The sequence below is a fragment of the Aotus nancymaae genome, unplaced genomic scaffold, assembly GCF_030222135.1.
Source record: "Aotus nancymaae isolate 86718 unplaced genomic scaffold, 86718_ANA_hifiasm-v0.15.2.pri h1tg000040l, whole genome shotgun sequence".
In the NCBI taxonomy this organism is placed as follows: domain Eukaryota; kingdom Metazoa; phylum Chordata; class Mammalia; order Primates; family Aotidae; genus Aotus; species Aotus nancymaae.
Genome location: NW_026988454.1, coordinates 14939076 through 14956647, shown reverse-complemented (window position 1 = coordinate 14956647; position 17572 = coordinate 14939076). Strand labels below are relative to the sequence as shown.

The 17572-nt window shown below is 36.4% G+C and overlaps 1 protein-coding gene across 2 annotated transcripts; it reads right to left on the bottom strand.

The window, feature by feature from the left end:
• Positions 1 to 6437: 6437 nt before the first annotated feature.
• Positions 6438 to 17417, bottom strand: FBXO5 (F-box protein 5). 2 transcript variants are annotated; one of them, XM_064360543.1, is made up of 5 exons: positions 17071 to 17417; positions 10273 to 10990; positions 8837 to 8927; positions 8146 to 8325; positions 6438 to 7339 (listed from the first exon to the last, which is right to left on the bottom strand). In XM_064360543.1, the coding sequence occupies exons 2-5, from the start codon at positions 10953 to 10955 to the stop codon at positions 7088 to 7090; spliced, it is 1206 nt and encodes a 401-aa protein (XP_064216613.1). In that variant the 5' UTR covers positions 10956 to 10990; positions 17071 to 17417; the 3' UTR covers positions 6438 to 7087. The 2 variants fall into 2 exon arrangements, with proteins under 2 accessions (XP_064216613.1, XP_012307558.3); XM_012452135.3 differs by lacking the exon at positions 17071 to 17417 and adding an exon at positions 16695 to 16889.
• Positions 17418 to 17572: the final 155 nt, after the last annotated feature.

The following is a 17572-nucleotide window of genomic DNA, read 5'->3' as shown; positions in this document are numbered from 1 at the left end:
CAGCAAAGCTGTCAAGGATATACAATGAGGAAAGGACATTCTCTTCAAAATGTTGGGAAAATTAGACCCTTATCTTGTCCCATGTACACAAGTCAAATCATAATGGCTTAATGTCTTAAATATAAGACCTGAAACTATAAAACCACTAGGGGAAAACACAGAGCAAGAGCTTCTTGATGTTGGCTTTGGCAAATTTTTTTGGATACAACCCCCAAAATACATGCAACAAAAGCAAAGTAGACTACTTGGATTGCACCAAACTAAAGAGCTTCTGCACACCAAAGGCAACAATCAACAGAGTGAAGAGACTATCTATGGGATGGGGAGAAAACATTTGCAAACCACACTTCTGATGAGGGGCCAATATCCACAATATTTAAGAAACTTAAACAACTCAATAGCAAGAAAACAACCAATTTAAAAAATGGGTAGGAACCTGAATAGATACTTCTCAAAAGAAAACATATGAATGGCTAACAGGTATATGAAAAGGTGTTCAACATCACTAATAATCAATCAGGGAAATGCAAATTAAAGCCACAATGAGATATCATCTCACATGTGTTAGAATAGTCTTGATTAAAAAAAAAAAAGATAACAAGTGTTAACAAGGACGTAGAGAAAAGGGAACTCTTGTACATTGTTGGGGGGAATGTAAATTAGCATAATTATTTTGGAAAACAGTATGGAGGTTCTCCCCAAAATTAAAAACAAAACTATTGTGTGATCCAACAATTCTCTTTCTCAGTATATATCTAAAAGAAATGAAGATATATTCACTCATCCATGTTTATTTCAGTATTATCCACAATAGTAAAGATAGGGAGTCAACCTAAATATTTATCAACTGATAAATGGATAAAGAAAATGTAGTACTATTAAATAGTAAATAAAATCACAGCATGATACTATTCAGCCTTCCACATGGCAGTCTTGCCTTCCACATGGCAGTCTTGCAACAACATGAATGAATGTAAAGACATCATGCTAAGTGAAATAAACCAGGCACAGAAGGACAAATACTGAATGATCTCACTTTTATGTGAAATCAAAAATAGAATGGAGGTCACCAGGGACTGGGGTGAGTGGTAATGGGGTGGGGAATGGAGAAATATTGGTTAAAGGATAAAAAGTCTAGACAGGAGGAATAAGTTCTGGAGATCCACTGTGAACCATGGAGGAATAGTGAATAATAATGTATTGTAAAATGGAAGACTGCTAAGAACATAAATTTTAAATGTTCTCACTACAAAAAAAAACACTGATAAGTGTGTGAGGTGGTGGATATGTTAAATCATTATACAGTGTGTATGTGTGTGTATATATATATCAAAGCATCAAGTACCCCATAAATGTATAAAACTATTTGTCAATTAAGAGTAAACTTTAAAATAACAAAAATAAAGATGTTTTCACATGTACAAAGGCTGAAAAAAATCAAAGACCAGCAAATTAAAGGAAGTCCTTCAGGCATAAGGAAAGTTTTATCAGATAGAAATATATTTATATCTACCCAAAAAAATGAAGATACCAGAAATGGCAGCTGTGTGGGCAATACAAAAATAAGAAAATTTTCTTGTTAAAGAAATCTCTTAGGTGATAACGAAACAAAAATAATGTAGTGTGGGAGTGAATATGTATATATGTTTGTGTGTATATATATGTGTGTGTATATATATACACACACATATATATTACACTAAAATGTATGATAATAGCACAAAGGCTTGGAGAGAAGACATAGTATGGCAGTTTTATACTATACATAAAAGGATACAATAATATTTGAAACTAGACTCAAATAAGTTAAAGAGAAATACTATAAATCCCAAAGTAATAACTAGAATCACAAAATATAATTATAGCTAATTAGCTAATAAACTAGATATAGGAGCCACAAAAATAACCAAAAGATAGCAAAAAAAAAGGATAAAAAATAGAACAAAGAAAAAATGGACCCACTAGAAAACAAGTATCAAGATGGTAGGTTTAAATCCAACCATATCAGCAATCTCATCAAGTGAAAATTGTGTAATCATCTCAGTTAAAAGACAAAACTTTTTAAGTAGATTTTAAAAAATAAATGAATACTTAAATATATACTGTCTATAAAAACACACTTCAAATACCATAAAAAATACAAAAAAGTTAAAAGTAAATGGATGGCTATAATCCTAGCACTTTGGGAGGCTTAGGCGGGCAGATCATGAGGTCAGATCAAGACCATCCTGGCCAATATGGTGAAACCCCATCTCTACTAAAAATACAAAAAAAAAAAAAAAACAGATTTTTTTTTTTTTTTTTTTTGCACATGCCTGTAGTCACAGCTACTCGGGAGGCTGAGGCAGAATTGCTTGAACCTAGGAGGTGGAGATTGCAGTGAGCCGAGAGCATGCCACTGCACTACAGCCTGGGTGACAGTGCGAGACTCTGTCTCAAAAAAAAAAAAAAAAAAGCAAATGGATGGAAAAATACACTATGCCAATATTAATTTCGAAAAAACGACAACAATTGTAGTGCTTATTTTAATATAAAACAATGTAGATTCCATAGAAAAGCCACATCCAGGGATAAAAAGGTCATTTAAAAATGATAAAGTGGTCGTTTTACTACGAGAAGATAATAATCCTAAATATTTATGCAACTGACAGAGCTTCAAAATACAAACAGCCCCTGACTTACACATTTTCAACTTTTCAATTTGCAAAAGGGATAGTTGGTATGCTTTTTGACTTATGAAGTTGTGCACAGGTAAACACACTGTAAGTTCAAACAATAGGCTTAGTTTATCCAGACAGCCACACCATTGAGGAACATCTGTACTTAAAAGCAAAAACTGATAGAATTACAAGAATAAATAGACAAATCTACAACTACAGTTAGGGATTTGAATACTTCTCACTCAATAATAGCACCAACAGATAGACATCAGTAAGGATATAGAAGATAGGAGAGCACTATCAACAAAGTCAACCTAGTTAATATTTATAGGTCATTATAACAAAGAACAGCAAAATACGCTATATTCCCTTGATAGTTCATATGATAGGCCATATAAAATACTCATTAAATTGGTAAGAATTGAGTCATACAACTGTTTTCTCTGACCACCATACAATTAGAAATTAATAGATACATGAAAAATTCCAAAATATTGGAAAAGTAGATAACAGACTTACAGATAACCTACACGTCAAAGAAGAAATCAAAAGGAAAATTATAAAACATTTATAAATGAATAAGAAAGGACAAAATATCAGATTTAATGGTATGCTGCTAGAATAGAATTTGGTGGAAATTTTTAACACTAAATATCTATATTAGAAAAGAATAAGGGTCTGAAATCAATGAACTCAACATTTACCTTAAGAATGCGGAAAAAGAATAACCTGTAGTCAGACTGATCAGTATAAGGGGAGAAAAGGCAGAATTTACCAATACTGGAATGCAATAGATGACATTCTACAAATATTAAAGGTGTTAGAATATTGTGATGACTGTATTCTAATAAATTCAATAAATTAGATTAAAAACACATCAAAAGATATAAACTACTAAAGCTCACTCAAGAAGGAATAGATAACATGAATAGCCCTTCATCTATTAAAAAACTGCATTTCAAACACCTTTTCACAAAGGAAACAAGACTCAGATGGATCCCTTGTAGAATTCCAGCCATAGTAAGGTAAGAAATAATGCCAATTGTACACAAACATCCAGAAAATTGAAAAGAAAATAATATGTCCCAAAGATATTGTATGAAAACTATAGATCAATATTCTTCATAAATATAAATACAAATTCTTTATATATATATACACACATACACATAACAATATTTAAAAAGGATAATACATTGTGAAGTGGCATTAACCCCAGGAATGCAAGATAGCTTTAACATTTGAAAATCGATCAATGTAATTCATATTAACAAATCCAGAAAGAATAACCATATGGTCATATGAATTGATGGAGAAAAAAAAATTGACAAAATCCAACAGTCATTTTTGAAAAAAATTCTCAAACATACAAGGAATAAAATGGAACTTCATATTGATAAGAGGATATTTGAAAAGCCTACAGCTAACATCATTCTAAATGTTTTCCCCTAACATCTGGAACAAGGCAAGGGTGTCTTCATCATTTTCTATTTCTATTTTACTGGAGGTTTTAGCCAGTACAAATTGGCAAGGGAAAAGAAATACAAACCATATAGATTGAAATGGAAGAAATAAAACTGTATTTATTTGTAGAAGACAAAATCACCTACAGAGAACAAGTGATAGACTTTCAGTTATAACTGAGTTTTGCAAGGTTGCAGAATATAAGGCCAATGTGAGAATACACCGTATTCCAATATATTAGCAATAAACCATTGAAAATTGAAATTAAAATGCCATTTACAATAGCACAAAAAAAAGGTCTAAGTCTGATGTAATGTGCACAAGACATACAATGAAAGATAAAACTTTGCTAAGAGAGATTTTGAAATATGGAAATAATCAGTGGAAGAACTGTTAATGGATTGAAATACTCAAGGTTGTTAAGATGTCAGTTCTCTACAAATTGATCTATAGATTCATTGTAAGCCTTATCAAAATCCATCGTGTTTTCATAGAAATTGGTAAGCTGGTTATAAAATCTATGTAGAAATGCCAAAAAACTACGATAGGCAAAACAACTTGAGAAAAAAAGAGGAAAAAAATTTTTTTTAAGAAAAGAAAAAAGGTAAAGAACTATCATTATCTGTTTTCAAGACATATCAAGGCAGTGTCGTTTTGAAGTTCAGGAGACAAGATAGTAATTAAACAGAATAAAGTCCTGAAATTGTTCCTCATATTTATATAAAACTGATTTTAACCAAGGTGCAAAGGTAGTTTGGTAAAGAACGTCTTGTCAACAAATGGTGCTGGAACAAGTGGATATCCACTTAGATCCACATATTCCACTATATTTAATGTTTAACTGTAAATGGATCACAGACCTGAATGTAAAATTGATAACTAAGCTTCTAAAACCAAAAGACAAAAATTGTTATGCTCTTAGGGTAGGTACATTTCTTAGATACAGCACCAAAAGTGTGATCCATAAAAGAAAAATTGATAATTTGAATTTTATAAAAAAATAAAAACTTCCAAAGACACTGATAAGAAAATGAAAGACAAGGCATACCCTGACAAAGCACCTGTATCCAGAATATATAGTCTCAAATCTCAACAATAAAATAACACAATTAAAAAAGGAAAATAACTTTTTTTCAAGTTCTCATGAGGTTGCAAAAGCAAATAATTTTAATACATCCCCAAAAACGTATGGAGGCAAGTAACACGAAAGATTAGCTAAACATCATCAGTAAAGAAATGAAAATTAAAACAAGATAGTACTACACTTATTAGAATGACTAAAATTAAAAAGACTGACAATACCAAGTGTTAACAAGAACATGAAATAAATGGAAACCTCACACACTACTTGAGAACATACAATGACACAGCTACTTTGGAAAACACTTTGGTATTTTCTTAAAAAGCTAAAAATACAGCATACCATTTAATCTTTCTGCTCCTATGTACCTGATATGAAAATGTAACCATTTACAAAGACTTGTTATGAATGTTTACAGCACCTTACAACAGCAGAAAATGGAGTAGCCAACCATGCATCAACTGGTAAATGAGCTGGTATATCCCAACAGCATACTGCTTCATAAGAGCATTAACTACTAAGGCACACACATAGATATTTCAAAATAGCCTTCAGTGAAAGCAAACTTTGACTCCATTTATAGAATATCCTTGAAAAGGCTACAGTGACAGATCAGTGATGGCCTGGGAGTTGACAGGAGGGATCCTCTACCTCAGGTTTCTGTTGAGATAAAAGGCGAAGCCCTTAAACTTCTCTGAGGCCCAACTGATAGCATCTGAAGCCCACCCTTGAATCTTTAGAGGCCCCTTTGTCTGAATTCAACCTTTTAGGATTTCCCCATATTCATAATTGAAACATAACTAACTTTGAAATTAAGGAATAAAGACATCCTTGTTTCTAGGCTGTTACTAGCACAAATGCTTGATTGCAGCCAAGATGGCATCTTCTTCTATACAATTTTAATCTTTCTAGATTTCTTGGGGGGATGGGATGCTATTTAATCCATAGTTCAGCCAGTTTAGTGATGGATAAATTAGTACCTCAGTATTTATCAGTCTTTTATGGTCTTACTGTATTGAAACATCTCGAGATGTTTATCTCAAGACTGAACCCCACAAATACTGAATTAAGCTATTGAGTGAGGAGAAACTCGGATCAGAGTACTTCCTAAAAAATCTCACAAGTTCCTCAGAAAAACCATCACAAAGATCCATTCATTGCCTTCACACAAATGCAGCTTCTTAATTCAGTTGTTTGCAGGATTACAATGTTTATAAAATAAAAGGTATACATTAAGCTTTTAAGAATTTTATTGAGCAAAATTTATTTTTATATGTACATACAAAAGAGACATTTTCTTTGACATATAAAAATACAGAAATATTTACATTATATACAAAAATATTAAAACAGATTTCAGAAATGAGGAAAACAAGTAAGTTTTGACAAAGGATACTTTCTTGGGAAATATACACACTGAAAAAAAGCTTTAGAAAGGTGACAAAACATTTAACAGATTCCAGCAGTTGGTATTTCTGTTGGTATCAATTGGGGAAGTCGAATATAAAATGTCAGAAATGCTAACAGATGGAAAACCAGACTTACATTTAAGATTGTCTAGGTAAAATTGCATGGCTTTCCTTTACTATAAAATTGAATCAATTTTTTTTAAACCCTCAGTATCATGTAACTACCTACTTTTACTTTTTTCTTAAAATATTTAAATTGTTCAATTTGTACTGAGAATTTTAGACTTTTTCTCATTAAATTGTAAAATATTTCAAGAGGTTGTCTATCCTCTTTATACTCTGGGGGAAAAAAAACCTCAGGATCCTACACTGATTTCAACGTAAAATTGAAAATCACAGTACAGTTTTTTTTTTTTTAAGTTAAAAACTAACATTTTCTAACTAACATTCATGATCAGTAACAACTAATTCAATCACAATCTTCGTAAATTCTTTTTGCTTTTCTTTGTACCAGGCAGGGGACCTATTTTACAACTGGCTTTGAGGAACTTGCCATCAGAACAGTCTTTAGTAGTATGATAATTACAGAGACACTTTGTACAATAATCAAATCCACAGCCTTCTCGTTTGCAGGTTGCCCTTTGTAAATAGCAATCATATTTTGCAGGTGAATTACAGCGAATACAAGCTTTGAGGCTTTCGTTCTTTTTCAAAGTCTTGGCAACCTAAAAAGAAAAAAAAAATCCCAAAACAAATTTCAGCAAGGACTGCATGCACTTTAGTTAGCAAAACCAAGACAGACACCCTTGTGCCTTCTCCAATACATGTATGAAATATCACTCCACACATATGACAACTCCTGCCTTAAGTTTTATCTATGCAGTACCTGACAGCAGATGCTCAATAAATTTATTTTTGAATAAATTTGTATGTTGTATTAGTCATTATAGCATAAAATTTAACACTAGTTTTATTATAGAGGATTTATATTCACCGATCAACATGAGTCAGAAAATATTCTGTAACTTTGGTAAGTTATCTAAATTAAGCTTGTGAAGTTGTCTACATGTGAGTAGAACTTTCAGCACACATCACTCACTGATCTGAAGGTGTAATAGGAGGCCTTCAAGTTCAGAAAGCTTGCCTTTTTCCACTTAGCTCTCCTCCTTGGTTCTTAAAGGCAGAAACTGCAAAATGTAGTATTGAGTAATTTTATAAGAAATCTAGGTTTTTCCTTATTTCCTGAGTATTTCTAAATTGGAACTCAAAATCACTGAACTTTCACAAACAATGCTAAGTAGTACCTAATGTTCACAGAAAGACATTTCTGTGTACTTTCCTAATTTCAATTGTTTTCCATATTATTGAGAGGGAAATAAAGAGGACACTAACGAATTCCCTGATAGTTCTAATTATAATTAAAATGATCATCAATATCATGTTTCTTAATGTGAGAGAACAAATTAGTTAGTATGCATTTCTTACTCTAATTCCCTTATGTTTTAAAATTCACAATAAAACAAAAAATTACCTCAGAGAATTCATTGTGTCGACTGTAAGTAGAACCTTTCTGATCACCTCGACTGGATACCTTGGCTTGAGCATCTTTTTTGAGAGAAGTCTGGGCTGCTGATTTCTGAACAGAAGCCAGTGGGGTTCTGAACATAACATATTCTCTGGTTGAAGCATGTGGTGAAAATTTATTGTTTTCCTATTTAAAAAAATTTTAATAGAACTTAGAAATTATTTCTTATGTCCTCAATGATGATACATGTAAGAAATGATAAGGATGTAAAAGACTTACCCCTACATGTAATTTACCTACACATACTAAAACAAAGCAACACCTATACATTCACACACATCAAGTGTAACTTATAGACAAATTGTGAACCAAAAACCGTGAGAAATCACTCTACATGCATAGTCTATATGGTACTTAATACCTAAAAAGTGTAAGTAAAATGGCTTTTCCAAATTTTGCAAATGTTATAAAATACACATACACACAATTGGCAACTAAGGTTGACTACATGGTCAACTCTGAGAACTGAGTAATTTTCCCTTTGTTACTTTAGATATTTAGTTTCAAAGTTCTAGTATAAGGCTGAAATACTTTATGAATGTAAAGAAGGGTTTCCAGATTACCTGTTTTCTTTTCTATTTCTACAAGAGCATTAGCAGTGCATTTTTAACTAAAAACATCATCTGCAAAGACTTACGGTAACTCTCTGTATTGCTTTACTGTACAACTGGAATGCCCCCTTATCATCTTCTAGGATCTTCTTCCAAGTTGTGCTCACTTTAGACACGCTGGAAAAGTAAATCACCATAAATGAAACAAAGTGTCAAAGAGCTAAGATGAATACAGTAGGAAAACATTAGCAGTGCAAAAGATAATTATATTAGTAGTGCTTCTCAAACCTGACCACATTACAACTGCCTGGGGGTTTACACTGGTTTAAAATGGAGCTCACGGCTCTGTATTTTTAAAAAGTTCCCTCCTCATCAAGTAATTCTAAGTGCATTGAGGCTTAAGAACCACTGCTTTGTACACTATTTTTTCACAATATCTGCAAACATCAAACAGTAGCCACTACTGTATATATGATACCATGTTAGCTATCTGGTAAAAATAATAGACAAATTTCAAAGTACTCTAGGCACACAGCTATTAGAAATCAACTTTAAAAAGCCACTATGTTAAGAGAAAAATCAAACAAACAAACAAAAAAACCCAGTTGAGCCCTATCTAATTCTGTATAATCACCTTAATTCTCAGTTATCTCATCCTAAGTAATTTTCCTTGGTAGACTGAAAAAGAAATGGTGGTTAGCGCAAGGTTTCTAAGAAATAGTCATAAACAGAGCCCAGGAGGTGGAGTTGCAGTAAAGCCAAGATTACACCATTGCACTCCAGCCTGGGTGATGGGAGTGAAATGCTGTCTCAAAATAAAAAAAATTTAAAAAGGTAACAATTCCCTATTTTTGGATCTTATTTTCATCACTGTCAAACCTAGGAGGAGAGCCCTACCACCAAAACTGGCTTGGAAAGGACGAAAATTGCTTCACACTTTCTAGTGTGACAACTCGTAATTCCTACTGGACATGTAGACTGGAAGTAGGCTGTTTTACAGTTAAGCCCCAAAGACGTAAATTACATATTATAAATTTCAAAACTAAAAGGAACAAAGATCCTAAGCCAACAGAAATACAGCTTTGTAAGAGCACGAATATAAAATTCCAAATGGCTAAATTAAATGCATTAATTCTACATTTTTTTTCCATCTTAGTGTCACATAGGTAGCAAAATACCAGCAAAAGTCATTACCACAATTAAACAACATTGTAAGGTTACCTAAAACAGGCTGAGCATCTATAATCCAAAAATCTGAAAATTTTTGAATGCTGACATGATGCTCAAAGGAAATGTACTGGAGCACTTTTGGATTTCGGATTAGGGATGTTCAACTGTTCAACCTGTAGGGTATAATACAAATAATCCAAAATTTGAAAAATATCTGAAATCCTTCTGGTCTCAAGCATTTCAGATAAGGGATACTCAACCTGACAACAGTCTTTGCATGAGGTGATGGTACTGAACCACTAACAGCAATGTTCGGTGGATCATGCCAATATGTATATTCAAAAGTACTTACTTGATTAAGTCCATATCATTGAGTTGTGCCAAAATAGTTGCTAAGAGATGTCTGAGTCCTCTTAGAAACAGTTCGCTGAGAATATCTACACATTCTAGGCCCATTTTTCTGCCAATTATATTCTGCAGTCTAAAATTCCCTTTGGCTATAATTTCCTTCAGCATCTCCCGATCTACTTTAGGATTTCGTTTTGCGTTCTTTTTTAATGTCGAACAAACCACTTTTTCAAAATGAAGAACTGGCAGCAAGTTTTTGTTGGGATATTGGTCTGGGCTTTGTATCTGTAGCAGGCAGGATTGTGGACTGTCACTGAAATTTTCCTCCAGGAGGCTAACTTCTTCATGTTCACTGAGGCCACTTAATTGAGAAAATGAGGAATAGCCACTGTCTTCATAAAGTCTACTGGTCTCTAGTGCTTCTATTTCATTTGCATTATTAAGTGTTTGTTGTACACGTTGATTTTCCTTGTTATGCAAGGGCTTGCTTTCAGTTTCAAGTTCTACAATCCTAGGGCTCACAACTGGTGACCCAATGCATGATAGCCTTTCATAGGCTTTATTAATACAGTCTTTACAGGAACCTTCCAAATATCCAGGAGTGCAGGAAACTAGTCTTCCAATGTCATCAGGTTTTACCAGTTTCAGTCCGGAATGAACATGGTTACAATTAAAATCACACTTCATTTTGACAGAAAGGGTAGAACTTTCTTCTTTACCACCTATAAAAAGAACATTTATATCTTAATGGCAAAATTTCCACATATCACTACTTCTTAAATTGGGATATACAAAGTTACTTCACAACCTCTCAGCATTACGTATTGTCTACATGTACCTGCATATACAGCTGTGATATTATCCAAGTTTAATTATTGATATGACAATAATGTGAACATATTACTTAAACCTTATAATAAGTATATACATATTATATTACTCTTGAGAAGGCACATCAGAACAGACTGCTTTTGGAGCTGCAAGGCTATAACATGTGACTGTTGTCTATAACTTGTAGAGAGAAACTGCTTCTAAATTCCCAACGTTAACACAGTGAAAGACTGTGCTCCAGGATCTCACTAAACCTAAAATTAAGAGTTCAGCTGTATAAAAAAATAAAGAATATACAAATTCTGGCTCCCTAATTAACCCTAAATCTAGAACAAATGATTCTGAGTGGTCTACTTTCATTCAAAGGAAACAAATAAAATGCAAAGAGACTGCTTCTATTCTTGCCTCAACTAAAAAATTAGGTTTGATAACCACAATTTATAAGAGAGGATAAAAAAAGCAGAAGCCACCTATGAAGGCACACTTTGCTTTGTTTAGCTGCCTAAAGCAAAAAGGCCTGAAAATACTTCAGGAATTCAAAGTAATCTTCTTTCTGCTGTCTTTATAACACAGTTACTGAAAGGTTGCCCTACCGAACCTCTTTCATTCAACACCATTCTTTGAATATAGATAGTTCTTTAATATTAGAGCTAATAATGATTCAAATACTTTATACTTGTTTAGAACTTTGTAATTTCCCATGTTTACAAACCTTTTGAGGTAGGATGGGGAACTGTTTTTACAATTGAGTGCACTGAAGTATAGCTTAGTTTGCCTAATACACGTAGTTGATTAAATGGGCCAGACTTTTCTTCCTCATTATAATGAGGTGCTTTGGAAAAATAGACCTTACAAATAACATTTATACTGTTTATAAAAATGATAGAAAATCCAGAATTTATGGTACAAGAGCACTTAAGGTACTAAGGAAAAAAAGATGTACATTTCATTTCTCATGTGAGCAGGCCCTCTTCCAGTCCTTGGTAACAATGACTTTTTCATCCCAGGGGCTTTGTATATTATGCCTTTCTCTGCTTAGAATATCTTTTCTGCTTCCTTTGCCTATTTAGCTTCTAATCCATTACTCATGGATAGCTTCATTTTTTGAGGGAACATCTCAGACCTCATCAAACCCTACTTCAAAGCACTACCAACTTAAAAATTTTTAAAGTACTTTAAGTTTCTTAAAGGCCAGACATAACTGTTACTGATTACTACAAAATCCAAGCAAATGGCAGTGCCTGACACAATGAAGACATACAATATAAAAATATGTTTCCCGCTTTTTTTTAAGCTGATACTAGTATCAGAATCTGTACTCTTATTTACGAAATTAGCACTTAAGGAGTTAAAATGAACAAAATGATTACAATTATTACACATCCCTCTTGCAACAACATGTATTTTCACATGAATAATTAGATTTAGTGTCAGGTGCAATGGCTCATGCCTATAATCCCAATACTTTGGAGGCATAGGTTGGGGGACTGCTTGAGCTCAAGAGTTCGGACCAGCCTGGGCAACATAGTAAGACCCCATCTCCATAAAATTTAAAAAAAGGAACTAGCTGGGCGTGGTGGCACGTGCGAGTAGTCCCAACTACTAGGGAGGCCGAGGCGAGAGAACTGCTTGAGGCTGGAAGGTTGAGGCTGCAGGGAGTTGTGATTGTACCACTGCATTACAGCCTGGAAGACAGAGGGAAACCCTGCCCTAAAAAAAAAGAGAAAAGGAAAAAAAAGATTTAGTATTTTAAAAAGAATTTTAATAAACTGATTTTGAATTTACAGAAAAGTTGCAAGGATAGCACAGAATCCCTGTACACCCACTGCTCAACTTATATTACTAACAAGCATGCATGCATGTCACAACAAAAGAACCAATATTGTTGCATTATTAACTAAAATCCCTATTCTATGTGAATTGCCAGTTTCTACCTAATGTCTTTTTTCTGTTCCAGGGTCTTATCCAAGACACATTACATTTAGTCATTGTATATCCTTAGGCTCCTCTTGACTATAAAAATTTCCTTGTTTATGGTTACCTTGACAATTTGGCGGAGTATTGGTCATTTTGCAGCCTTTTCCACAATTGGGATTTGTCTGAAGTTTTTCTCAGCTTTAGTCTGGGCTGTGGGTTTTTAGACCAGAGGTAAGGTGCTATGATTTGATCACTGATGTTAGCCTTGATTACTTGGTTGAGGTATTATTTCTGAAGTTTCTCCAACTATAAAGTTACTCCTTTTTGTTCCTTTTCCATTTGAAACTTTTTGAAAGGAAGCTATTATGCACAGCTCACACTTAAATGAGTGGGGAGTAAATTTATAAATCATTTGGAATTCTTCTATACAGTAGATTTGGCCATTATCTCCTATTTATTCATACTACCAATCATTTATATCAGTATAAACTCATAGACTTTTGGTTATAATCCAATACTATTTATAGTATTGCTCAAATTGTTCCAGCTTTTGCTATTGTGAGCTTTCAGTTGATGTTGGTGTCCATTTGACATCATTTTGTGTTTTGAACATCCCTTACTTTCTGGAACTACAAGATGCTCTAAGTGCATCTTATAATTTCCCTGTTCCAGCCCTAGAATCAGTCATTTCTCCAAGGAACTCTGGTTCTCTTATTTTGGAGAAAGGTATTAAATGAAAGTGAAATCTGGATGTTGGTTGTAGATTTAATTTTAAAATGGGAAACTAATGTATTTTTCATTTCCAGAACAATACTGCAGAATAAACAGAATAGCATCATGTTTTATAAAAAAGGAAGCTGAACCAACTGTTTGCAAAAGGTTACATCCATTCCTTTTAACTGTTTTCCAATGATCAGGCCAAATTTGGGAACTATGTGAAGTATTCATATAATTGACTTATTATCCAGAAAGAGAGAAAATATTACATGGCTACATAGCTTCATGAATTAAACAGATGAGGGCTAAGAGTTCAGTTTAACCATTTCACTTATTTATCCAACATCCATTCAGTGACAGGGTAGAGGAGAGAAATCAGGGATAATCCTTTAGCAAAGCTGACATTCTGAGATCTTGAGATCTAAAAACCTTATGGAAATCTGGTGGGAGAGTTCTAGATAGTGGGAAACACAGGAAGCAAGGAAAAATGTGAGTTTAAGGAAGAGAAAGACCTGTAGGGCTGAGCTGGGGGAGGTTATTGAAAATTATAGTTGAAGAGGTAGAATGATCTGTAGATTTGTGGGGTAGGTTGGGTCATATAAGTGGAGGAGAGAAATTTGGTTTACATTTCAAACAGGTAATTGGCAGTTGTGGAGAATGGATTGCAGGAAGGTAAAAGTGGAAGCAGAAAGAATAGTTACAAGTGTTTATTACAGAATTACAGAGTGTGAGAAATTTGGACTAGAAGGATTGTAGCGGAAATAAAAATAACTGCATAGATTCAAGGTCTGTTACTTAGGAGGGTAAAGTCAACTTGCTGCTAATCTACCAGGTGTAGACAGGAAGGAGAGTACACACACAAAACAAACAAACAAACAAAAAAACAACCTGGGGTTTAAGACTTAACTATCTAAAGTATACAGTGCTATTTACTAAGTTAGGGAAAACTGATGAAGTTAACTCTTAAAACCTCCATTTCCTCATCCATAAAATGGGAGTAAGACAGTAATACAGGACTAAATGCATGGCAAAATCCTTATCACAAGGATCTAGTCAGTACAATCTATTTTTAATCACATAAGCCAAATCCTTTCATATTCCTTACACTGCAAATCATTAACATTTAAAAGTAGTAAAAGCACATTTCACACAGAAGTATATATTTCAGAATATCACATACTTGTCCATTAGAATGTATAGATTTAAGAATCAGATTCAAGTTTGAATGAAAATCCTTGCTCTTAGCCTTTTGACTGGCTTTGTGAACCTGGAATGTCCTATTCCTCCTATTTTTCCCCCAAGTGCAGATACTAATAAGACTCATACACGACATTGTTCAACTTTTCACTGACCAACTCACAGCCCAGTCATACAGAGAAAAGGAAATTTTATGAAGTTTGACCTTACATTTAACTTTTCAATATAGACCTGACACGTCATATTAAACATAATTAAGGCTGTAGTGCTTAAAAATCTTTGTAACTCTTCTGTTAACTAAAATAATTAGGCTCCAGTCTCTAATAGCTACAGATAACCACCATGTGGTCAATGTTGGGCATGGCTATTCCTTTACTTAAGAATTTAAGAGGCCCAATGCTTGTAACCATAAAGTAATCTTTAAAAGAAAACTTCAGAAAAATCTACTTTCAAAACTATTTGGAGGCAACATATATGTATTTTTAATTTCATCTCCTCAAACCTGTAAACTGGCAAAAAACTCCAAAGGGCAGTAAATTCTTTCTGAGGAGCAAGGTAGTAAAGACAATTTGAGTAATCAATAAAAAAAAAAAAACCCTCATAAAGCCATTAAATTTCAGAATTTCGATTGCAGACTGAAGATCCAGGATCTTCTAGAAATACAATCTATTAAGTTTTTTTTCTCCTGAGACTTCTAGAGTTCTTTTTAAATAAAAGAGCCATTACAAAATAGTACAATGCCGACTTGCTAAACTTTTTCTCATTTTGGGTTGTTTCTCAGGTAAAAATAATTGCATATCGATTTTATTTAGAGGTAGCAACAAAGAGGATAAAAATAAGCATTTGAGTGGCTTCCATTCTCTACAAGCTTTGCAATAAAGTATTAGTTCTTCACGAGTTACAGGGAAAAAAAAAGTCACCAATTCTTCGATTCTCACAAAATCATCTTAATACTATAGACAAATTCAAGGTTTGTAGTAACAATTGCTTTTTTAAACTCTCCCCATTCCACTCCAGGCCTTGAGGCTGGGTTAATGGGCAAAGAGAGGAAAAAAATGGGAAAAAGTAACGTTTTTGTTTGGATGTCCCAGTTAAGTTTGGTCCAATGGGATGGGGGGTCTCTCCATTTGGCGGGAGTGGGGAGGGAGACCCTAGAACTCCTGAGGGGTCGGTGAGGCTGCCCCTCAGGGCGCGGGACACGCGGAGGCGGGAGATAACCGCGAGGGCAATCTCCCGCGCCCGCCAGCAAGGCTGGGACCGCGAAAAATCGGGGAAACTGCCTTTGGCTTTGAGGGTGAAGGGCAGAGATGTAGAAAAGGGGCGCAGGGGGCGAGGGTGAGGCACCTGGCCAGGCCCTGGGGGCTGCCAGCTCACAGCCCTGTCACAGCCGGGGGCTACGGGGTGGGGGAGGGGAGGGGCATTTGGCGCCTAATCATGCAGGGTGGGGCAGGTGGGTCTTCCGAGGAGGAAAAAGGGCGCCTTGGGATGCCACGACCCACACCTCCCGAGGCTGGAGTCCAAGGTCAGCATGGGCGGCGGGACCCCCGCGGCCCGCCATCCCGCCCCTGCACATCTGGCTTCCCCTCGACCCCCAGCCCTCCTCCTGGACTCAGGAACCGCCGCCGCCGCCGCCTGAGGCCCGGCATGTGGTGTGGCCGCGTGTCCAGGCTCGGGGGGATTTCGGATTAGGGTTGCAGATTGCGCCCCTCCCCGTGCACCCCTCCTGACGTGCAAGTTCCGCTCGCGCCCACTCCCCTCACTCACTGTCCGAGGGACGAGGGCGTCCGGCGGCTGTCACGGCGCTGGAGCTGGCGCTGCAGGAGCAGCGGGGTGGCCGTGGGGCGCAGCTGCAGGGACGCCGGCTCATGCCAGCCGACGTGAAGTCCGCCTCAGGTGGAGGAACCACTCCGGGGACGGCTGAGTAACCTGCCTGCTTCACAGAGCTGTCTCTTAAAAGGCGCCAGCTGGTACTTTTAAAATCTTTGAATTTGGTGCCTAAATCGGCGCGGCCCAATGAGGCGCGTCGCTCGCACTCGCGGACCAATAAGAGAGCGGTTGGAGGGGTGAGCCCTCATCCCTGCCCAATTGGAGGCTGCCGAGGCGGGGCTGAACAGCGAAGCCCAGCCCCCTTCCAACTTACCCGTTCCCCTGGTCCGGAAAGATGCTGCAGCCGGGGGCGGGACCTCCGAGCGCGGGGAGGCCACTGCCCGGCCACACGTAAGGAGGGCCTACCACGCATGTGTGCGCCCGCCAAGGTTCCCTCCGCCGTCTTCCGAACTGGCCTCCTGCAAGTCTTAATCTCGGCCCAAATTCAGCGCCGGCCTCCATTTGGAGATCTTCGATGCGTACAAATGGTAGCCGACTTTCTTCGATCATCTCTCAAGCGGGAGTTCGGTGAGCGGCAATTCGGCTCGCCCGGGAATCCAGACTTTCCGGAAGACGAACCCTCCCCCAAGCCCGGCTTAGCCCGCCTCTCTAGGATTTACGCGCGCACTCAGCTCTCCCTCCTAACTCGCCCCTCCCCCTGACCCACACCTCTGCGCAGGCGCCTTGGCGGGCTGTGGCTGCAGAGTTGGCGGGTCGGCGCCTGCGCGCTGGGTTCCCCCGCGATTTTTCCGGGGGAGGGCGAGGGGCGGGCCCCA

Excerpts from the sequence above, each read along its gene's own strand:
- FBXO5 (XM_012452135.3), bottom strand. The coding sequence starts at position 16,797 with ATGAGCCGGCGTCCCTGCAGCTGCGCCCCACGGCCACCCCGCTGCTCC. Across the intron at positions 10,991-16,694 it reads ACGCCCTCGTCCCTCGGACA|GTGGTAAAGAAGAAAGTTCT; the intron begins GTGAGTGAGGGG and ends TTCTTTTTATAG. Across the intron at positions 8,928-10,272 it reads AATGATATGGACTTAATCAA|CGTGTCTAAAGTGAGCACAA; the intron begins GTAAGTACTTTT and ends TTACTTTTCCAG.